This window comes from Netta rufina (genome assembly GCF_964035555.1).
Source record: "Netta rufina genome assembly, chromosome: 1".
NCBI lineage: Eukaryota > Metazoa > Chordata > Aves > Anseriformes > Anatidae > Netta > Netta rufina.
This window is the reverse complement of record NC_140123.1, coordinates 146459217-146483542: the sequence shown is the minus strand read 5'-3', so window position 1 is coordinate 146483542 and position 24326 is coordinate 146459217. Positions and strand designations below refer to the sequence as shown.

The following is a 24326-nucleotide window of genomic DNA, read 5'->3' as shown; positions in this document are numbered from 1 at the left end:
AATGATAGAGAAGCATCAAACTTAGATATAGTTGAAATTAATTGAAATCTTGCTCATAGCCTCTATGTGGAGAAATTAGGATGTAATTAAGCGAAGCTGTCAATGATTGCTGTGTCTGGACGCTGTGGTTATCAGAGCCTGTGTCAGACTCAGGTCCCTTGGAGGTGCGGACAGAGGAAGGAACCCAAATATTCCCCTCATTTCCTCTGTGGCTCATTGAACACGGCCAGTGGTGGGCTGCAGGGCCTTGGTGGCACCGGGGACATCCCTGCCCTGCAGGAAGAGGTCTCGGTTGGCAGTGGCACGCCTGGACCCAGAAACCCTCCATGGCTGGGGGATGGCTCAGGGTAAGGAAGGGGCCTGGGGCACGGCAGCCAGCTGAGCATCCCCCGCACTCCTTGCTATTGTGGCAGGCTCGTGTTTCGTAGGCCAAAATGTTGGTTGAAGCTGAAAAGCCAAAGTCACTAGCTTGCTGTGGCTGTGTGACACTGCAGTGCCACAGGGTACATGGCCTAAGAAGGGTTAAATTGGGTCTGATGTAACACTGGCACTTCAGGTCTTCAAGGCATTAGTAATATCAGACGGCAGGATTCCCTTTGGCTTTCCTATATAACTTGTTAAAAATTTTAAGCATGTAATTAAAACAAGCACAGGAAGAAAATTTCTAATCAGAATATTATGTTCAAGTTGAGTTATGGTTAGGAGTATCAGTAACTTGTGGGTAAAAGTAGCAGAGGACAATAGCAAAGAGTAGAAGTCCAGGATATTCATAGCTGAGTTGATGTGTAAGAAAAAGCAAGTGCATTAGGGTAAGAAATGCAGAGACAAGGCACCCAAGTTGTGTTACCTCAGCCCTGTAGAGATACCACAAAGGGAAAAAGTGGAAAAGCAATGATGTAGCATTTTACAGGTTAAATCTCATCTGGGATCATAAAGACCAGTGCCACTCTTGTCCGCAGTGAGCAGTAATCACTCCATCTGGCCACTGACTTCCCTAACATTTTCTTTTGACCTGCAGAGGAGCCTGATACCTGGCTACAGCTTTCAAGATGCCTTAAAAGTCACCAGGAGGGTGTTCAGATGTGGCCTAGAGAGAGAGAGAAAGGAGATGGGAGATTATAGGGGAATGGGAGAGAGGGAAGAGGTGTGCTTTCAGGAAGGAGGAGCGAGAGGTGGTGAGAAACCAGAGTGGCACAGGGCAGAGAGGATCACGTGGAGAAAAGAAAGGGATTTGCACCAGAGACAGGGCTATAAAGGGACAGGAGGAAAGATGGGGAGAGAGCAGGAGGGGGGCGTGTTGGCAGCTGTAAGGGGAAGGGTGGTGTATTTTCTTAAAGCAGAGACGTTTCGATGCATTGGACATGCATCTCGCCGGATAAGCTGCAGTTAGAGGAAAGGCGAATGGGCTCCTGGACCCTGATACAGTGGATCCCGTCTTTTGGGGCAGGATAGGTTATTTTAAAGGGCGTGTTGCTGTCAGCTGAGGTGCAGCCATCTGTCTTCTGTTCTGTTGCTAGTAACTAAGGGGAAATGGAGGTAAGTCAGGCCCGTAGCCCAGCAGAGTGCAGCAGGAATGAATTCTGGCACCTGTGGGCATTCGCTTTCTGACAGAGCGCAGGCTTTCTGGAAAATTTTTCTTATTGCACGTACATGAGCACTACACGACCAGGAAGAAAGCCATTCTTTCCCAATCAAAAGATGTTTTTTTCCATCTATCACAAGTGTATTTACTGTATCTGTCTTCCGCTCTGTGCTGCGCTGAGGCGTGTGTTTTGATATGCAAAAGCAGCAGACCTGCCTGCAATCTTTTCATTACCTTTTGGTGTTTCAGACTGCATGATGAGATCAAAGAGGTTAACTGAATTAGGCGTCTCCTAAGCACAGCGTTTTGGAAACGTGCGACTGTTAGCAATGCGCAGTGGGCCTTTCCCTCCATTTGTTCCCCCCTCCTTCGCATATGTACCCATCACAGCTTCAAACGCTGCATCAGATCTGGAGAGACCCATTAGGAAGTGAGCAAACCAGCCAATACAGGCGAGCTGAAAAGCTTCTTAAAAGTGAGAAAATATGCTACAAGGATTTTAGATCCCAAATCAATTGCATCACTCGTGGGTAGGCACAAAATGAAACCATATGTTATCTTAGAAACAAAATATTTGAGAATTAATTCCTTTTTTACACACCCATCAAAGCTTGGCTTCCAATTTTAGCCTTCCCATTCCTGCCAGGGTTATTATTAGCCCTCTGCCACCACTCAGGTGCTACAGGATGGACAGGGCTGCTGAAATAAAGGGCTTTCTGGCTGGAAAGGCAAAGTGAATAAAACAGCATGGTGGAAGGGCTGCAGGTGGCTTTCAGAAGTTTTTTTTCAGCAAAATGAACAACAATTTATTTTGGAGCAGCCAAAAGAATTTTGGCTGAATTGAAATGCTTTGATTGCCTTATTTAACCCTTCTGAATCCTTTTGACTTTTTCTTTTTAATTTAAGTGTGATTTTTAAAAAGGATGGCTTGAAATGAAAAGTCAGAAAGTTGTATTCCAAGAAAATTCCCATGAGTCTTTTTTTTTTTTTTTTTTAATATGGAGCATATTAGCCTTTTTTTAAATTTTTTTTTTCAATACTTAAATTTACTGCTTTTTTTTTAACATCTACAGAACCAGTAGACAACAGCATTAAGCAGGTAACTACGCGGACATTCTGTGGCATGGCTTCTGGGGAACCTCTCCACTCCTCACCACTAACAACTGCCCTCCTCCTGAGCTGATCACATTGATTCAACATTGGGCCTTGTCTTCTAATTCTCAAAGAAGTTTTGGAGTAAGGGGCAAGGGATGGCATATCTGGCCAAATGGAGGATGTCCTGATCCTCATCCTGCTACCATCCCATGGTCACGGCTGAGCCCTACACAAATGAGAACAGCCTCAAGGCTGCTCTGGTACTGGGCGAGGGGGAGCAGGCTGCATGCTGCACCACAGCACCGGGGGAATATCAGGAAAATGTCAAGGCAGTTTGGCAGTCAGCTTCCAGGTTGCTTTTCAGACATCTCTGATCTACCTCTGCAACCTTTACGGTGGATGAGTAAAGACACCCCTGTGGTATGGCAAGCTTTCTGACTTGGGACTTCACTGGGCCATCCCCCAGTGAGAGACACAAGATAGTTCCCCCTTCCACAAAGAAGGGTCCCTTGGGTACACCTGTTGGAGCACCATGAAACCTGTATCGGTGTTTGTAGACTTGGAAGGTTACTGAGGCTCGATTCTGGCACACAGAAGCCAGCTGTGTGTTTCATGGAGCAGGGTTTGATCACTTAGCTGGCTGGTCATGCCAGTGTGCTTGTGAGTAATTCGACTTCATGCGGAACATAATTGGAGTTACTCGACATTTCTACCAAGTACAGGATCTTATTACAGAGGTATTTTTTTCCTCAGCAAAACCAGAGGGTCTGTTTCACAGCAAGTTCTTCTAGATCTGAGTGGTTTCCTAAAACTTTGCTGTTGAATATAGTATTTATCAGAGTTGTACACAAATACTTGATATTTTGAAGAAGGTTGTGGGAAGTCAGAGAAGCGAACGAGGCCTCTGGGGACAAGGAACTGACTGCTGGGCTAGGCTCATCCTTTACAAAACCAGAAATGAGCTTTGAACAAACATTTATGTGCTATTCCTCTCTGTGTTACCAGCACAGATGAAACAAGGCAGGGGCTCTCTGTCCTTCTCCATGTGTGAAAACCCTACCTGCGTGCAGAGCTGTGGCCAAACAATGACCTAAGTCCCGCTCTTTTTGTCTGATGAGGCCAGGTAGGCTCACAGGCCAAGTTGGATCCTACCAGTTATTTTAGATGGAGCATGTGTTGCCAGAAGCAGTCAGGGCTAAAAATGGTATCCTGGCTTTGGGAGCAACTTATGCCGCTCCCTCAAGTCTGACAGGTGAAGGACTTCAGAGCAAGCACGGTGTGGTGAAATCCACCGTGCTCTCTGCCACCACTGCTCTTCTGACCCCCATCATCCTCCCAGTCCATCAAGCACAACCCTGTCCAGATGTCGTGCTGGTAGCCATCAACTCCATCCTGCAGCTGCACCAACACCCACGTGTGGTCTGGCCTTGGCTGCAGTCTCCTGCCTATCCAGTGACATTACTTCAGAAAGGTCTTAGGTTTCACACTGCCCCTGAGCGTGGTTAATACAGTGAACCAGCCGCTACCCTACTATTATTTCTTCAGCACAGAAACACTTCAGGGAAAATGTCTAAAAAAGGCCAACTTTTTCAGCAGGCTCACTATGTCCAGCCTGTGCAAAGACTCAGCTTTCTGAGGTTGTGCTTTCAGTGCCAGTCCACCTCCCTCACCAGCATTTTAGGGTTCATTAGAGCTTTTCGGGGTTCCACATTTGGCTCTGCGTTTCTGGAGGTGGGGAGAACACGCAGCAGTGAGCTGGGCCTGGAAGCAGAAACCAGACATAGCCAAACAAAGGAATAGGATTGCCTTTCTAACACTGGGGGTTAACTAAACACAAGAGCAAACCACTAAGTTCAACATTTTTCTCATCTTCATCTTGTCATTTGGCAACTGGATCCCTTTCTGGAAGTTAGTCTTTAGCCCCAAATTATCAGATGCAATAGAGATGTCATCTGGGAAAGGTGTACGGCGTGTGATACACACAGCAGACTCGCTGACCCAATCGGCAGTGTTGTTTTGTGTTGAAATACCTTGAAAAGTATATTCAAAAATGCTCCGCAAAACAGAGTTAGAAAGTTTCCCTGGGGCTGGCCACGTTGGTGGAAATATTGGAAGATTCCTTGTTAGAGCAACTGCCAAGCCCTGCGACATCTGATGCTAACCACAGAGTTTGCACAGACTGAATGCCACGTCCCATTTCCCTTCTGCTAGGAAAGACTTTCCCTAAATTTGCCATGTGAGGAAGCATCTCAGGCTAGACTGGGCTTAATGGGTGCCTCCGGCTCTTTTTCTGAGCACATATGTGCTGGGGTACATCCAGCTGTGGACGCGCTTTTCCTTTTTGCCGCTCATAACATCTGTGCAGTGGGCTTTTGTTTGGCTGGTTGGCACTTTTCTCCTCCTTCCCCCAAGCTGCTTTGGCTGCTCACCCGGCTTTTCACCAAATTGCAAATTTATATTCCTTCTGCTTTCAGCAGGCCCATATGTGGAACTGTCAAAATGTCACTGGCATCAATTGTGAAAGGTTAGTGCCACATTATAGTCAGTGAGCTTATTAACAGGGAAATGATTGGGTTTTGGAGAGGGGGAGGGAAGGACAAATGGGAATCCATTTTCCAGGCACCTGCTTCTCCTACTAAACATTTCTGCTTGTCACATATATGTTTTCAGAAAATGCTTTCCATCTGCATGGGAAAAAATAATAGCTAGAGATCCCGGGAAGAACAAGGCTGCTCCTTGTGAAATCTCAAGGAAGCTGGGCAGGGGGAGATGGAGAGGCAATGAGCGCAAATTGGTGAAATCTGTTCTGGTGCTGCATGGCAGGAGACATTCCCGTTTGCTGACCCGGTGACTAGAGACAGGATCATGCTGCTGAACTTGTGTCTGGTGTGGGCCTGGTGTCAGTGGGAGACCCTGGTCTGGGTTCCATGATTTCAGCTGGGCCCAAGAAGTAGCCTAACATCTGGTCGCTCCTCAAGCCTACAGGTGCCTGTATACAGAAGAGAGCTTCCATTTTGCTGATTTTCATCTCTGTGCTCTTCCAGATTTAATCAGATTCCATGCAAAATCACCACTGAAAAATATTTCTGTATCCTACCATGAAGATTTTATCTGTCCAAGGCATTTTTGTGGCTTCTGTCATGGTCACTGCAGAAAACCTAGCTCATAATCTTTAACATAAAATAGCCCTGCAAGGTGAGCTTATTTTAGTTTATGAGAACTGAGGCACAGAAAGTCTGATTTTTATTTTTATTTTTTTATTTATTTTTATTTTGCAACGCAAGTCTGTGAGACAGTATCTGGATCTTTGTAGACTCTCCACTAGTATCTTGATCACTGAGTCATCCTTCTCATGCCTTGCTTTTGTCCTCTGGCTTTTTCACCTTGTTCTTTTAAAGTCAACCTAATGTCTACCTGTAAGCACTGGATCCATCTATTAGACAGGGAAAAGGAGGAGGAGGAGAAGGAGGAGGAGTGCCCAGATTCTACCTAAATTAAAGATTAAATCTGTGTTGCCCCGTTACTCTGCAAGCAGAGTGAAAGTGCAGTGTAGGTACTTGTCTGTTGGATTTGTCTGGAGCTGCTGTTTCCCTGCCAGGATTTTGCACTGTAGCTTGCAGCCAGCACCAACCTGACCTAAATTCAGAGCAGTGACCTCAAGGTGAAATCCACCCGAATCTGTAGCTGAGCCTCTGGGGCACCACTCTTCATTTTCTCCTGATTACTCCCTTTTTGACACAGCAGAAAAGGCCGTTTAGGTGGCCTACAATGTAGTGCTGGGGGGTAGTATGTTCCTGACCTTTTCTGTAGTAATGCTCTTGAAAATGAGGCGGAAAAAAAGGGAATGAATATTAATAATCGGATTGTCCCGGGGACTTTTCGCTGGAGACGAAGCCCATTGTGTAGTGGAATTAGAGCGCGCACCACACGCAGGTGCCTCTTTGTTGCTCCCTGAATGCTGCTGGTAGGTGAAATTTAATTTAATCACTCATGACAAAAAGCAAGAAATGGGGATTTGGTGGCCTCCAATGGACAGAGGTAGTGAGAGGCCCCTGTCACATGAGGCAGGAGCTTCCCTGCTCCCTCCACACTCCTGCCCTTCACTCTGTACATGAGGTGATAGCCAACATGTGGGAGCCTTGGGAGCAGGGCATTAGCACACAACAAGGCCAAACCTCAGGAGGGCATGACACGAAACATGGGGCAGTGTGTGGACGTCTCCTCATGCCCCAGGTCTTCTCTCCAACCCCTGTAAGGGCCTCCCCGAGCCCCACCGGCAGCTCGGCTCTGAGCTCTCCTCCTGTGGCAGCCCGGTTTAACACCACAGGCAGCAGCCATGCTTAGGTGGCTTTGTGGAGGCGCATGGCCCTGTTTCCTAGGTGCTGCCCCGAAAGGTCTAACAAAATTGCTGAAGGTCTGATTCTGCAGCAGGGACTGGGGAAGGTGGTGATGTCCCCAGTGACAGGGGCATCGCAGCCCTTTGGGCTCGTTGCCACAGCGCCAGGACCAGGCCGCAGAGGGTCCCCTAGGCCCCGTCCCTGGCAGCAGGCTGGGCTGGGCTGCCTCCTGCAGGCTCCAGAAGCCCTCCAGCAGAAAATCTGAGCTCAAAACTGGAGTTTTGAGCAATTAGCAGCCATTCCCCCACCTCCTTCTCGTGCCAAGCGGAATTTTAATGTACTTCCAACTTCTCTTTTTAGCACGCACAAAGAAAAAAGAAAAAAATTAATAATCATCTATAAGAGAAGTTCTTTTCAGACAAATGGAGAAGCATTCAATGCTGATACATATTTTCCCCCCCCTTTTCAATGGTATCTATTTAAATGCAGATTTTCTGGTTTCCTATGTGGAGCCTGGAAGAAACGCCTTTCAATTTAAATGTTAATAGAAGAGTAAACTTCAAAATCAGAATTTCTCCATAAGGGAGTATTTTCTCATCGCTTTAAATGTCTTTGTGTATCTCCTCCCTCCTTCTACCCCCTCCTCTTTCCTCTCTTCCCAGCCCGCAGCCCAGCTTCACTTAAACACTCTTTTTTAAAAACCAAGAATACACCTTTCAGAGCTCCTGAATTAAAACGTTTAATGCCGGGGTCTGTGAAATGAGTATGTTTGCTGGGGCACTGATAAAGCAGAGGTATCCTCCGTTCACCTCCAGCCTTTTTCATCCCAGATAATTATCAAACGTGCTGCTCTGAATGCTTTCTGATGGAATTATTCTCAGGCTTGTGCTGTGTAATGTTGCACCAGAGGTTGGGACAGAGGGCAGAAAAAGCTTTAGGAGAGTGTTTTAGTCACTCCCGAATGTGAGTAAGGTTCGGTGGTGGGGTGGGCAGCAGGGGAGGGAAGTCAAATGCAGCAAGAAGGTGGCAAAACAGGGGAGGTGTTACCAAGCCTCTCTCTGTATTACATCTCCTGCTCCTCTTGTGGTCCTCTCTTGTGTACCTCCAGCCTCATTTATCTTCAGGATGAGCTTAGGCTAAATCTGTGTTTTACAAAAGGCTCTTAACACTGCCTGATGCTGGGATTTTGCATACAATTATGTTTCTTGCTTCCTGTCACACCCCGTTTGTCATCTTTAATACGAACTTTCCTTTAATTTTCCTAATCGCTTTCTTCCATTCCCCATCTGTTATTTGTCCTCTTTTCTCACTGAAAGAAAAAATGGGACAAGATATATTTCCATTTCTTCTACCTCCTTCTGGCCACTTTTGCAAGAAGTGGTTCAAGAGATTCTAATTGAGGATTAAATTTAAGTGAAATTTTGAAAATTTTACTTTAGTGAAGGAATTCCTTCCAAAGATGAGATCCCATCCTTGTGTGAGCCAGCACTGTGATGTGGTAGCACAGCTTTTCCATGTGCTCTGCCCACTTCCAGTGCTGGAGCAGTCACGTCTGGGATGGACACATGGATACTGCAGTGGTGATTGGCACATACAAAGCCATGGAACGGGGCAGAGTGTGCTCCCTGTAGAAGCAGGCTTTTGTATACTAGACAATAAAGCCATGACTATGTATAAGATCCAGATTATTTTTACACAACTGTTACTGTACTCTCTACATCGTTGTTATCTGAATGCCTCTGAAAAGCAGTGGTGAATCAGCTTGCATGGCACCTCTGGGAGAAGGGAGAAAGTCTGATTTTCAGAGGAAAGCTTTGGAACACCCAACCCTGCCACATATTTCAAGAAAAACAGAACTCTCTGAGCACTTCACACAGATGTACAGTCCTTTGCAGGTAGGCGTGCTGGAGAGACAATTTGTCCCAAGTGTCTCTAGGTCTCACGGCTCTGATCTGATGAAGTCCCACAGCTCATTTTGAAATTGAGCAGAAGGCATTTTATTAAGTGGGCCTGAAATTCTTCAACACTTGCATAATCCATGAAAGCTGTGTAATGAAAAGCCTCTTGGCATGACTCAGGCTGGGAAATGTTTGCTTTGTGTGGCCTCACCTAGCAGGAGCAGGAAGGATTAAAGTTATAAATATGCAGAAGGATGGCCAAGAATGCAGGTGCCTCAGAGTTTCTTCCCTATTTCTGAGGAATGAAGAAGGGAGAGGAAGGATGAAAGGGTTGACTGGTCAAATTGCAAATGTACTCTGCTGGGACCGAAGCTTGGAAATGTTCCTAGATGATCACATATTGCAGTGCTAAAATCCTGGATAGTAAATCTGGAGAGAGAAAGATTATTTGAAACCAGCTCTTGAACATCACATCTCTGGTTAAGTGGAAATCACCAACTTTAGGTACTTTCTGAAAAGGAAAAAAAAAAAAAAGAGAAGAAGAAAAAGAAGCTCCTCTCCAAAATCAGAGGAGGAGAGGGAAGGAGTGGCAGGAGAGGAGAGAGGAGAGAGGAGAGGAGAGGAGAGGAGAGGAGAGGAGAGGAGAGGAGAGGAGAGGAGAGGAGAGGAGAGGAGAGGAGAGGAGAGGAGAGGAGAGGAGAGGAGAGGAGAGGAGAGGAGAGGAGAGGAGAGGAGAGGAGAGGAGAGGAGAGGAGAGGAGAGGAGAGGAGAGGAGAGGAGAGGAGAGGAGAGGAGAGGAGAATAATGCTTTGGCAGAGGCTTAGCTATGCTGAGCCCACTACATCAGGGGTTATAGGGGCAAAGCTTATGTTTCCTTCCCAGCCTGCTGTCACTCAGAGATGAGTAGCAACACAGCAGATAATAAAAAATCCCTTTTCCTCTCTGACCAAATGTTCTTTTTCAGCAGAAGGGGAAGAAAGATTGGAGCTAAAGGCTGAACCATTCTACATGATGATATTCACAGCTTTCTCCAAAGACCTAACATAAATTTTCTGCCTTCTACAGTAAACCTCTACATCGGATCAGAACTGCATCTAATGCGTTAAAATTCCATTGTATAAAAGCCTCCTTTACACATCCACCTCTCTAATATCCATATCATAAAGTCTCTTGAATACAAATCCATCTTTTCAGCCTCATACGAGACACTTTTTCTCACCTACCTTTTTTTCCCCAGCACTTAAACAAGGTTTGTTTCCTTCCTTCTCTACTGCCTCCTTAAATCTCTTTCTTATTATCTAGTGGTTCTCTTTTGTCTTCTCTCTGCTCTACACGAGCAAAAAGCAAGAGTAAGGTCAGGGCTTGATATTCAAGCTCCAGATGGTGCTTTCAGCCACTGCAGAATTTCTTAGGCTTCTGCAGTTTCCCCAAATACCAGAGGAATTGCTTTCAGAAAGTACCACACTGTGTGACCTGGTTTGGGATGCCCTTTCCCTCTCCGGTGCTTCATGAGAAGGTTCACCGGGGACAAGGAATTGCACAGCCATGCGGGGGTTGCTGTCTCAGCACGAATCTCTGAAGGCGTCAGCCCTTGAACAAGACAGGACTCCATTCGCCCTCTGATGAACTGCTCACCCAGCTCTGAAGTCACTGGGATTTCTTACGAACGAAGGCAGGCTGAAGTGCCAGCAGCACGCAGCTGGCAACAACCTTTTGTGATTGTTTCTGTCTTAAATAACTATAAAATGCTTAAGAACTGTGATGGAGGAAATCCAGACAGATGGTCCGTCCTGACAGAACAAATTGTCTGTTGGGATGTCCATTCTACATCCTGTACTGAGTTGACTAGTGGCGACCACAGCCAGGGACAAGTGTCTGTGAAGCTTCTTTGTGAAGCTTATTATTGGCATTTCCATATAGGTGGGTTTATACATGCTGATAGCCAAACACTTTATCACACAAACAACTCCAGTCCAGAGAAGGGGATGGGATTTTCTGGTTTAGGAGAAATTATACGTGTATCTTGGCTTGTGAAACAAAGGCTCACCAAAGTCCTTTGGAGTATCAATATTTAGGTATTTAATTTTGTGAGGACCTTGTGCTGCTCTTTCTCTCATTTCTGAGGGTTGTGTTTTAGTGTATGTGTTTGTGACACATGCATTTCTGAATCACTCCCTGATGGAGAGTACATGCATATACTGTTACTTCTGGACATCCCTGGAGGTCTTTAAAAGACGTTTAGATGTAGAGCTTAGTGATATGGTTTAGTGGAGAACTGGTTAGTGTTAGGTCAGAGGTTGGACTCGATGATCTTGAGGTCTCTTCCAACCTAGATAATTCTGTGATTCTGTTGAAGTGGGTCGTACTCATTGTAATGGCATTAGAGTAATCTTCAAACTGGAGACTGGGTTGCCACAAAATTCAGGAGAAGCACTCAGAGATTTTAGCTGAGTCTCAGGTAGACTAATACATATTTCTCTTCTTATCTCTTCATTCCTGAAGTGGAAAGAAAAGATTAAAACCTCACCCTCCACTTGCCAACCTCATCCAAAATACCATCTTAAGCTGTGTGGAGAGAATCATGAGAGCCAGAAGATGCCACTCAAAATCATCTGCATTAATACTCGCTTCTTCATGGTAGCGGGGAGCTGCTTGGGTTGGTATTCAGTGAAAGACACACCTGTCCAATTTTGCATCTTGACCCACCCTGTGCTATTGGGGTGAGGTGAGAGGAGGGATGATGTCAGATAAAGATAGCACTGTGCAGCTGAATCTTTGTCAGAGAAGTCATTTAAACAAAACCTAGTGAAAGCTAGTTCTTAAACAATTTTCTATACACATATTTGCTTAGAAAAAGATGAGAAGGGAGTGATTTAGACTCTTTTTTAGTACAAATGTGTTTAAACCCACACTGGTAAAGAGAGTTGAGAATGAATCTAGTATAGGATCTACTATAGTGCTTTGATCCAGTATAGATTTTAGTATGATCTAGTATAGATCAAGATCTAGTATACATCAAAGTGCAGTGAAGGATTATGCTAAAGAATAATGCTACCCCAGTCTGTTTCTGCTTGATGTGATATTACATCCTGGTGTTTGGTCCTAGAGGGGCACTGAAATACATTAGTGATTTCCTTTTCAGTTTCCCCTTTTGATGGGACGCCTCACGAAAGGGCGATGTTGTACCCTGAATGTCCCCTAAGGTGTTGCAGGTATTCTGGATACAGGCTTCAGGATCCTTAGTCCTTCTGGACCTTTCTGTGTTGGTAGAAGGGAGATGTAGGGCGGACTATCTGAAAAGCTGTTTGCAGCAGTATTGCACTTTCTGATGCTCTGATAACAAGCACTGTACTTTGATCTGGTAGCAAACACTTGAGAACAAGCAGTTCTGAAAGCAAAAGCAGGGCTGTGTGGTTAAAGGGCTGGCCAGAAATTGTGGTAATATAGATTCAATTATATGCTCCTCCACAAACTTTTCGTGTAGTCATGGGCAGGTTGATTATTCTCATCTTGTCTCGATTTCCCCATCTTTCACAAGAGGCTCATTTTTTCCTTTCTCTATGTGTAGAGAGAAAATAAATGCTTAATATTTTTGGAGTATTAAACTCCTCTGTGGAGAAGAAGATAGATATCAATAGGGGAACCGAGCCCTTGCTTTGGAAAGATGACTTGCAATTTCAAAGAATAGGGCAGAACATCTGAAGTCAAAAAGGCATATTGAAATTTTCAAGAAGCAACACTGATTCAGAACATGTTCTGTTTGCAGCTGCTGGGGTGTGAAACTTCTTCCACGATGTGACAACCAGCATGAAATACTTTATTGCTCATAACAAATACAGATGGACAGATATCAGGGTGAAATGAAGGGCAGGGGCATTTGCAAACTGACAGAGTGAACCTTCTCCACAGGCTGCTTGGAAATAAGCAGATCTTAATCAGCTCTTCTGCCTTTCATTATCTTCAGAAATCCTTTACAGTTAATATTCTCCAGTGGAAGACTAAAATGCTTTTAGGAAACGCATGTTGTTTTATGAGACTCTTCCTTTATTTTAAGGAGGTTGTCTAAAATGCTAATGTTTCTCTTTTCATCACGATTCATGGAGCTTGTGCCTTTCAAGCTTACCATTTCAGATTCAGCCATGGGAATTGGTTTATTTCATCTGCTGTCCCTTCTCCAGTGTTACTAATCAAGACATTTGTTGTTTCTAGCCTACTTGAACATGATGCCTGAATTCCTGGCCTGAGGATCCACATTGGTTTTGAGTCAGGATTGAGTTCCCTGCCTGCTACATGCAGCAGCACCTGTGGCAGTGCTAGGCATGGAAAATACTCCCAAGGGGAAGATTTTCACACTAAACTTTTAGTCTGTTAATGTAAAAAAATAAAATGGGATGAAGAAGGCATCTCTAAAACACGAGTAGAAAGCTAATAATATACTTTCACTCACAAGTGATGGGGCTGTCTAAGTCCATGTAGTAAATCATTGAGACTGCTGGTCAAACAGGCACAGCACTGAATCAGTTTCTACACTATGGGTCCTACAGAACAAGCAGTGCAATACCCTCCTTACCTGCACTGTGTAGCCACCTAAAGGTTTGGGTTACTAGATGGTGGAGAGGGGGAATTCACAGTACTGCTGAAGCCTGTGCACTTTGCTACAGAGTGAGGATGCTGCGTAGATACCCAGGAGCGGATCAGGTGTGGAACCAGCTAAGCAGTGCACAGGAGTGAGCTAAGGTAGGGTATGTCGGCTGTTGCAGCTTCCATTTGGCTGTATAAAATTCAACAATACATTTTTCTGGTACATCGCTCCTTCAGTTGCTTGGGATTGTCATGCCGTCATCCTGAGATGCTGCAGTTGCTCAGAGAGGTTTTCCAAGAAAGAAAGAGTGTGAGACTCCTACATTTCGTTATCTAAAACTAATAACAATAAAAAAGAAAAATAAAAAATCAGACCCAGGATGTGCTCAGATGTTACAAAGTAGTGTTATGCGACCAAAGCTTGACCCTGTTTACCTTTGCAGGATATATATTCAGAAAAAGCCTTATCAGTGCCAATCAAACTCAGACAAAATAAAAAACAAAATCACATTTTCCTGATGAGCTATTGTTTATTTATGTGGCACCCCTTGCTCCTAAATTAGCAGAGAGAATTTATATATTGCCTCAAGTATACAATGCAAATCTTTGCTTTTTGGCTGTCCTTTCCTTGTCAAGCACCATGCCAACAGAGCAATAATCATACAAAGCACAATTAATGTGGGTTTGTGTGCAGAGAGGAGTTTCTATTCCCTTCCCTTCTCCTCACTAAATAGCTTGAGCTTGTTGATCTGCTGTTGCAACGCATTATATACGTTAAATATTTTCCCAGAAAAGAATCACTTTGCATAGACTCGTTCCCAGCACAGACATCAAAACAGAAAAGAAAGATCTTATTTTACTTATTTCACATAAACCCTAGTGGATGGGCTTGTGAGGGACTGCAATTGGTGCAAGCAGTGGTAATCTTAAACTGAGCCCGCTGAACTTGCAAGAACTAGGGTTTCTTAAATTATTGTGATTTTTAATGTTATCATGGATGGGTTTAAGTGTGAGTCAGATGTTAGGTTTTCTTTTTTTTTTTCAAGAATGTGAGCCCAGAATTAAGATGCTGATGGATTTTGCTGTGTTGTTAGAAAGGGAATTTCGGGTTCCAACAGTAAGAAAGGTCTAGTGAAACAAACCTCAGAAATTGGGTCTAGAAATCTCGGTCCTGCTATTTGAACTATTCTGTTAAATGGCAAAACTTACGCTCATTTTAGTGGGGTGGAAACAATTCCTTAGTTTGGTGCACAGGATACTTGTATAGGGACACTTGTGGTCCCCTCTGGGACCTGTGAGAACCGGCTCCATCACTTTGTTATTGGGATGGACCTGAGGAGTTACTGATATCTCACAGCTGAATAAAACTATTTAAATTCAGCTCATTAAGAGCAGGTGTTAGGGTATGCTTCCATTAGGAGGAGCAAGTGCTGTTACCTGCAGTCAGCAGTCACCAGTTAAAACAGACAGGCTTCGCTGGGCTGACACAGACGGCTGTGCAGTGGTGCTGAAATGCCTTTTGCTGTTATTGCAGAAGACACAGGAAACAGTAAACATTTTAAGTTTTCATCTGTCTTTCAAATTGAGCCCAGGCCTTTATGGGCTGCAGAGTACAAAGACACTCTGCCATCAGAAATGCTTACAAACATTTACTGCTTGCTTTAGGAAACCCTCTGAGAAATTCCCAAGGAACAGAGACCAGCACTGCCTGTGGGAAGTAGGAGTTTCTGTAGGAAATGCCTTTATTTTTATTTTATTTTTATTTATTTTTCCTGTACCAGACCTACTTGAACATATTAAAATAGTTTGTGGGGAGTTCTTGTTTCATTTTGGTGGGATAGTCAGAAACCTGAAGATAAAAAGATGACTTAAAGACATATCTAGCTAAAAGGGCACTGGTCACTGATGGGCTGAAGGCCTGGTCATCTTTGTGTTGTCAGAGAGAGTCCTTGTGAAAATCAGTGACAATCTACAAGAACTCATAGCCTCAAGGGGAGGGGTTGTGTTCTGCAACTTGATCTTGGGTAAGAAATGCTACAGTGAACACAGCCCTGAGGAAACGTCCTTTCACTGAATCAAATGACTCTGTTCCAACATGCCCATAGACCTTGCAGACTGTTTTTGGTTTAGGAATTTTATAAATCTCTGGTTATGACACTTTATTGTTGTTCACAAGTTTCACTGAACCTGCACTAGTGGTGTTGGTGGTCCTTCTGAACCACTGCAGAAAAAGGACCAAAAATAACAGAAGCTGAGAAACAGTCAAAGACCAGTCAAGGAGAAAGCTGGTGGCTGTTTCACTGCTTTCAATTTGTCCTCCCTCTGTCACAAGCATTCTGTTTCTTGAAAGAAAATGAAATTGCTATGCAAATAGAATTTGCTTCCAGAAGGAAGCAAATGTTTGGAGAGCTGACTTGGCTGGAATTTTCTCTGCACACACGCTCCTGACATATCAGTGCTTCAACTTTGTGTGTGTGCGTGAGGAGGGGCAGGGAACAGTCAAATGTTAGTGAAGATGTCTCCATCTGTTCCATTATTCGAGCATGTAAAGATGCTCGTCAGCTCTCATAGTCCTTGCTCTTTTTTCCAGGTGGTCTCCCTGCTCAGATTTCACATCCAAAACAGCAGTGAAGATTTATTTTTTCTAGCACATGTAGGAGGGATCCCAGTAGTCCCATCCTTTTTGCAGAAAGCAAATACGGAATACAGCAAAAGCTTAATTTATAGGTTCTTTACATTAGATCTTGAAGATTGTTAACCTTTATTTTTGAAATAAATATAGGTCAACCCCAGACCACACGTGGTTCTCTGTCCCCACATGCAGAGCACAAAACGCTTCGCTTCAGCATCGTGCTCTCCTCCTACTCCCAGTGCTCCCTGGAGCACTCAAAAATGTCCTTACCAAAAACCACCTGACATGGTCACCATCTAGATGCATGAGAGGACAGTAAAGCCTATCATAATCTAAGGGTTGTCCTCCCTCTGGACCACCCTTACACAAACCATCCTGTGCCAATGCTGATGATCTAGCAGTTTTGTAGCATTTCGGATCGACTGTCAGGAAGCTCTGATGATGGTAATTTATCACTGTTCACAAGCATGCTGTTTTTCTGTCTTCCCCACTGCAGATCTGCGCAGGATGACAGCTGGCTTCATGGGCATGGCCGTGGCCATCATCCTGTTTGGATGGATTATCGGGGTGCTGGGGTGCTGCTGGGACCGAGGCCTTATGCAGTATGTGGCGGGGCTTCTCTTCCTCATGGGAGGTAAGGATATTGGTGTCTGAAGAAACCTGTGCTTTTCCTTCCTGTTTTCACATTCCTTCTTTCCACATGCCCCTCATTTTCTTTGTCACCGAAAACATGTTTTCAGAGTTGTTTTAGGTGATCTGGACTTGGTTTCATGCTGAGCTCCTTCTGGTATATGTCAGGAATAGTAACAATATTTACATGTTACTTCTGTCACAAAGCAGCGTCCATAAACCAGAGGGCTGGAAAAGGCCTTGAGTTGTTGAGACTACTTCCCTATTGACACAAGTAACGCTGTCACAGAATCTCCTCTCCCTTCCATGCTATCAGCTTAATAAACTTAGTAAAAAAAATCTGAAGATGAGGCAAATGTTATTCCCACTACTATCCTATTTCATTGTGAGAGACTTTGCTTTGATAGCTGGAAACCGTGCTCGGAGTTTTAACCTGTATTTATTCCCAGTCAGTGGTCCTTGAGTCAAATACAGCCTTTGGTTTAAGTTCTCTGATATATCTTTGAAGGGCAGCGGTATCCTCTCAGCTTTCCTTTTCCTACCCTAAATACAAATTTCCTACTCCTGTAGACTCTGTGACACCAGTTGTCAATCCAGCAGCCCTTTCTGCCACCTGTTCTTGGCTGTACTTGCCTCTCAGATGTAGAGGAGAAGGGTCACTCCCAAATAAGTCTGGTCAATGTACAGGGGCATGAAGGTTCCCTTGCTGTGCTGGAAATCCCTTGCCTGAAGTATTTTATGATTGTATTTGCCCTTTTCGTGCTGTGTCACACCAGAGACCCACAGTCATCCTTCAGTTGGATAATACATCCAGGCCTTTCTCCTCCTTTGTAATTTCCTGCTGATCAGCTCCCAATTTACAGCAGAGGTTCTGTTTATTAGTCCCTAGACGCATGCCCTGGCACTCCATCCTTTTGAGCTTCTTCCTATCTCAACCACACCAGCCCTTGGGGTCATCCAATATTTCCTGTGCAGTGCCCCAGCCTTCCTCACTACAGATGCCACCCCACTGTCTGTCACCAGCAGGCTTCATGGCACGCAGTTACTTTAAAGGAGGGATGTGAGAGTTAAGTCCCAAACACAGCACTGGCTGAGTGTCCCAAATTGAACAGCATTGCTTGTGTTCTCCGATCGCTTCTCTGCTGGTGGTTTGTGTTTGGCTGGGTCCTTGCCCTCCTGGCTGATCATCCTTCAATGCGTTTGGTCACTCATTCACCCCTACTGTGGTGGGGCACAGCTACGAGAGTGAGATACGGGGAAGCACATGTAGACCCAGGAGAGGAGCTAAGTGCTCAGATAAGGAGTGTTTATGTTGCAGTGCTGTTGGTGCTCCTGAGATAGACGCTGGCTGTCTCAGTGCCCACAAACATATTTGAAGGCTGCTGGTACCTTTTGCAGGCACGCACTGGTCTGTCTGTGGCTGGCTGCAAATGGTTTGTTGTGGGTGTTCGATACTCTACGGGCAATGGGTCTGCCAAATTAGATCAGTGTTTCTTAAGTAATTAAAGGCTTAATTTGTATGTGTTGCTATAATATGCTCAGATATCCGTGTGGTATTTAACTCGCTAAAGCATGACATTCAGATTAAAACATTACAAGTATGCTAAAGAAGTGCTAAGTAAATACACTTATTAGAAACTAGCTAAGTCTTATTTATTAATTGGAAATCACCAATATATATGGGGGAGGTTCCAGTGAAGAAGCTTATTTTGAAAGATGGCTGATTAAAGTTTTCAGGTGAAACAAGACTTGGTGTAACCGTATGTAATGAGATGGGTCACTCATAACTTTACAAAGCCATCTTTTGGTATGCTCCAACCATAGACATTTCAGTAGGGATGGATTCAGGGTTATGCAGCTGGGAACAAACCGTGTTCTCATCCAGCTTGGCAGGATGAGAAGCTGCCTCCCAGAAAGGAGCGACCCTGAGAAGGTCTCTGGGATCCCAGTTGCTGGGATCACCCAGCTGCACGGGAGCTCTCGGTGCTGCTAAATGTGCCCCTTCATCCCTCAGACGTTTTGATGGGAATATGCAGTAAGAGCGTAAAGTGGGATTACCTCTGGGCAAAGCAAAACTATTTCTGGACATCCTAACCTGGTGTCCTTAAAAAGGAAGGATATGGAAAAGTTGGGAGAGGATTGCAGAAGAGCTGCAACAATAACTCCAGGACTGGAAAACAAGAAAAACACAGCACGCCACAAAAAGCCAATTGCTCGAAAATGTTAAACAGAAGGTTTGTAATTGACTTGAACACAATGTGGAAGTACCTATGCAAGGAGAAGCCATCTGATAGTAGCATGCTCTTTGACTGAGTAGACAAAATAATAACAAGATCTAGCAGTTGGGAGCTGAAACTAATTGAAATGAGAGGCACCAGATTATTTTATCTGCCAAATTCTGTCAAGATGTGTGATATTTTTAATAAAGATGTGTTGGGAGGAGATCAACCATGTTTTCTGCTCCAAGCAGAGGCATGTGGATCAGGGCTACAAAAGGTTATTATCTTTGTTGTGCAAGTCAGTGGCAGCTGCTACACCTTTCCTGATTTCTCTTAACAGCAAATGTGCACGAAGTAACATCTAGAAAATGAAGCAGCCAGTTAATAAGATACTCATTTAAAGCTATCTAATCTGAAAGGCAGTCACTATCAGTGTTTTCCTGGTGTGTCACAAGTTATGTGGGCATTCCTTCTACAGCCAATGAGTCTAATTTGTACCTTTTTCTTGATGGACAGTGTTAGGAGACAGCGCTGTTACTTCTGTCATCACAGAAGTGCTGTCAAGGTATCATCCCATCAATGCTCAAAATGCATGAAGCCAGAGTGCCTCTTAGTTCTCTTTAGCTTTTTTCTGGTCCAAGAGGGAGAAAAATGCTTTGAGGCTTATGACGACCAACCTCATTGCAAATGACAGGTTAAGGTGGTAGCTATAATCAGTATAACTTTCCCTTCCGTTTGCATTTCTGCTTGTTTAGCCTCTGTTTATAGCTTTTGTTCTGCTTTAATTTCCAGACAAACAGCTCTTCTGTAATGATCTCAGGGTTAAACATGTCCTAGCTTCAGATATCTGTGGGTTTGGTCCCTTGTTGCCCATAATTCTTTCAGCAGGAAATCTCAGTGGAGCACTGAGAAGTGTGCTGTGATAATCTAACAAGACCAGACATGGTTTCCATGGACCTCTGGTTCTTTATGATATTTACAGGACAGCCTTCTTGCTAGCCCATGTGGCAGTGCCTAATAAGGACTTGCTTTACTATGCTTGATCTAATTTCTCAAGCAAATGGCTGAAATAAGTCATTTGTGAAATGCAGGCCCTTATCTGGTATTAGTTCATCTGGAATCCAGCACATGTAAACCGTGATTTAGAGCATGTTTTACACTGTTATTCAGCATGTTTTGTGACAAGTTAAAATTATTAATAATTCATCTTTCCTGTTTAGTCCAAATGTATCTGTATCAACAGCAATCACAGAGCTCTTATGGCTTCCAATGTTCTTTTGCATAATTTGCTGTATTTATTGTAGGATTTGTGCTTGGATTTCTTATCTCGAGTGACAACATTTGCGGGACCACAGTACAATTTTTTTTTAGTGCCTCCTCTTGCACATAGCCAGATGGATACTGCAAGTTTTGCTTAGTATTTCTGACCTCATTTTGCACGGTGGTACGGTTACATAGTTTCCTGTACCCCGAGTTGCACTGTCTGTTGTAGTTTCATTTCTGAGTTGTCAGGATGACTTTATCCTGCAAGGTGGAAGAGTTTCTCTTATGGCGATCTCCATGTGGTATTGTGCTCTTGTGTTTCGCTAGGATTGGTTCATTTTATGCATCTTACTTGAGACTGTTTAATTCTATTACAGAAGTGGGTCACACTCAAATTATACATTACTCCGAGCACATCCTCTTGCAGCTTCTTGCTTTTTCTCTACATGCAAATTATTGAAAATCTGTGCACCAGTAAAAGCTTCGTACTGGGCATGTCCTCCAGTAATTTTGCAGTTTTATAATAATTTCTGTAACCTTGGAGGCATCTGTAACACAGCTTCCAAATGTCAGAGGCCTGTGGCAAACGTGATGCTTTCATGCATATCAAGTGCTTAGTGATAGTCTGAAAAGGATTCAGTTAAACACCTACCTGAAATGCATGCGGGGCATTTATACATTGTGTTTTGACCAAAGCATTGTTTCCGTGCACCAAAAAAACATGCCTTTGCTTTTTGAAGTCCAGGCATGACCTCCTCATCATTTCCCAGGAAGCAGTCTTCACATTTCTGTACTCCTTTCAGTACTTCATCAAGTTATTTAAGAACACTTTTAGAACACTATTTAAGGGCTGATGATAAGCACACAAGGTATCTGTCCATCTAGTTAGGGGCTTTTCCACCTGCTCTCCAGTACATTCATGCATAAGATCTTCTTGTTTCGGTATCTCAGATTCTGCTAGGTTGACTGTCCTTCCCCAAATGTGCAAACCCAACCTCGCCCCGCCTGCTGTTGTTGTACTTGCTTTACAAAATCAGCTTTTGAATGCGATCCCTGACAGCCTGCTCTTTTCCCAGTTCAGTGCGTATTTCATTTCAGCCAGCTGTTTTGAAATAGCATTTCGGTTTCTTTATTCCTAGTTTTGGGACTTTGTACCCATATGCTCCAGAACCCTTTTCCTCCTCATCAATGCCTGCCATGGGGAACGTGGGGTGCAGGACAGCCCCATGGGGCACGCTCCAGTGTCTTGGCAGTGGTCGCACCCTCCCCTGCCCACCATGGTGCACATCCCTCCTGAAATGCTGTCCCTTGTCCCAGCTGGAAATATAAAATGGTGCTTCTAATATATATATATATTTTTTTTTTTTCCCAGTACTTGCTTCAGCACAGAATTATCCCTGACCAAATTACATCCCTGGCAAGAGCTACATCACTTGCCTTTGTAAATGTATTAAAAGACCCACAAAGAGTGACGTTTTATCAGCCTTATCAGAGCTCTGTCCTTCAGCTGCACACTCATGTATTTTCCCTTTGTAAGTTTGTCAGTGCTGAGAACACATTTCAGTGAAATCGTTAGGTTTTTTACTGCACGCCTAACAAGGCAGCCCTTCAGGGAGAGACTTCTGCATTGTCTTATTTTGTTCCAAATTTACTGCATATAAATGCAATAAATCATCTCTGAGCTTGTTTGCTATTTTACCTGTTCTCTTTACTCTTTTCTCTTGTCTCTGCCAGTTTTGTCTTGTGCCACGCGCTTTAGTATCACTTTAGGGGTTTTGCCCCATTTGCTGCCAGTTTCCTTAGAGAAGCATATCGTTTTACTGCCCTTGCAAATATTCATTATTCTTTGCAAAGTCAAGTATGTTTCTTGCTGTAACCTTGCTTTGAGCCAATTATAAATTTTACCATTAATAATTCAGACTCTAATTAGTCTGTTTGGAAATTATTCCAGCTGCCAAATGCCCTTACTCATGTGATTTAGCTTCACCATGCATATCTGTAATAAAACGATCCGTAGTCTCCCACAACATCTCGTTTCTTGCCTTTGCCTGGTGACATTTTTGAGTGAAATGTTGGACTTGGGGCATCGTCTGGGAGGCTGCAATCCCCTTCCTCACCAGTAATAAAAGGCCATAGAAAGCAGCTTTATGGAGTTTTTCCTCTCCGATTTTCTGTCCGAGCACTTGCTGCCAGGAACCTTGGGAAGATTTTGTGTCCTCTCCTCCTCCGCCCCTCCAGTGGAGATCTGCTAGTCTGAGGGATTTGAGAATCCTTTGCCAGCTCCGTTTCTGCTGCTCTTCTGGGTTTCTTCTGACCCACCCAAGACTGCTGCTGAGAGATTGCTCTTCTCAGCCTGTCCGTCCTCGCAGGGCTTAGGTCAGGGTTACAAAAGCTTCCAGCCTTTCCCCGCAGCAGAGGTGACCTCCTATTCTTTCCAGTGCTGTCTGCTGTGGTGGAGATAAGCAGGCAGGAAAGATGTGCGAGAGAGAAGAAAAAATAAAGTTATGCAGGTGTGCTGGCACAATTTAATGCTTATTTCAGACACGCAGGAGAGGATGTTTATTAAAGAAATGAACAACCTGCTTACGAATGTATGAGCGCATTCTTCCCAGCCTGCCTTTATACTCTAATCCAGGGAGAAACAACCTTTTACAAATCCCTCTCATCCTCATCAGGCACAGTTGGGCTGTGGTGCTGGGTGGTTGGATGCTGCGGGATGCAAACCCCATCAGAAAGAAGGGCTTTGAAATGGGGCTGGGGAGCCAGCACGACACAGTTGTCGGGTACAGATGTGCTGCATGCATCTGTATCCTCTTCCACTCCCTGCCTCCATGCAGAGCCTCGTCTTTAAACTCCCCAAGCCCGAGTGCTGTGCTTCCTCTGCCTGTGCTCTGTGTGTGTTGGTAGCTGACAACTGAAGCATCTGTGTATTTGCAGCCATGGATCGTTACCAGCTGTTGAGTCATTTGCGGCCCAAATTTAACTCACTGTACTTTGAAAATAGCACAGAGCGGGAGAAAATACGAGTATTTATTCTGCACAACTGCGGTCCTGCCATCTGAAAATAATCATCCCGCTGCTGAATAATTTAAGAAACAAAAACGTAACGATTTAATACAGCAAGCGTGAGGCAAAGCTCCGTGATTGACGTCTCCTCGGCAGTTACGAAGTACCTTCGCAGCAGCTGCCAAGAGGAGGCAAAGAGAAAGATAAACAAAACGAGAAATCAGAAGGCATCCCGTGGGCTCCGTCTGGAAATGTGGTGGGTCTAACAGGGAGCCTGGGATGTCTGTTCCTCACGAATGATCAAGGTGTCTCCACATTCTTCTGGATGTGCACTTGTGGTGACACGATCAATCCATGACACTGAACACTGAAGACATTTTGTGTGATATTTTTTTCTTTTCTTTCCCACTACCTCATTCCCAGAAGATCCAGTTTATTGTGCTTCTTCCCCGAAAGGAACAGCCTTATCAAGTTTACATAAAATCTTTTTTTTTTTCCATATGGAAAGGCAAGTGCAAGTGCACCCGTGTATGCACAGCTGTGTGCATACAGAGCTTAAGCAGCAGCATGTGATATAACACTGCTAAAACAGGGGTGTGCAGTAAGTGGCTGTGATCTGAGCAGTGCAGCTTGGCACAAACAGAGTTTTCACAGAGGCATAATACCTTTTGCCAGTTCAAAAAGTATTCATAATTCAAAAGAAGCTGGATCACTGCAAGAAATGAGATGCCAATCACATTTTCATCCTGTGGGAGACACTAAATTAGTGATGGCTGCAGAGGAACTTAATTCAGCAAAACTCCTTTCGGACCAGTGTAGGAACTTGCCTAGGTGGATTGACCTCCAGATGGAGACAAAGGCTGATCTGTAGCAGGAGATGTCATAAATGGGTTGTGAGTCTGTGAAAGAAGCCTCGGGGAGACGTGGTCAGCACCCCCTTTCCCATACCTCCTACAGCACACACGCACACTTCTGCTCCTCCTTGTGCTTTTGGTTAAATATTGCATTATGCTTAAAGTGATTTAAGGCCTTGACTTGGAATGAACTTGAGTTAATGTACGGCGTTAATAGGTTTTAAATGTT

General features: G+C 44.3%; 1 protein-coding gene across 1 annotated transcript in view; it reads left to right on the top strand.

The window, feature by feature from the left end:
* The window catches only part of TMEM178B (transmembrane protein 178B), a gene marked incomplete at both ends in the record, with an annotated part of 193513 nt that overhangs the window by 158349 nt on the left and 10838 nt on the right, over nt 1-24326 (top strand). The window contains one exon of the mRNA XM_084297288.1: nt 16622-16759. Coding sequence (XP_084153414.1) covers nt 16622-16759 — 138 coding nt within the window. The remainder of the gene's footprint in view (nt 1-16621; nt 16760-24326) is intronic.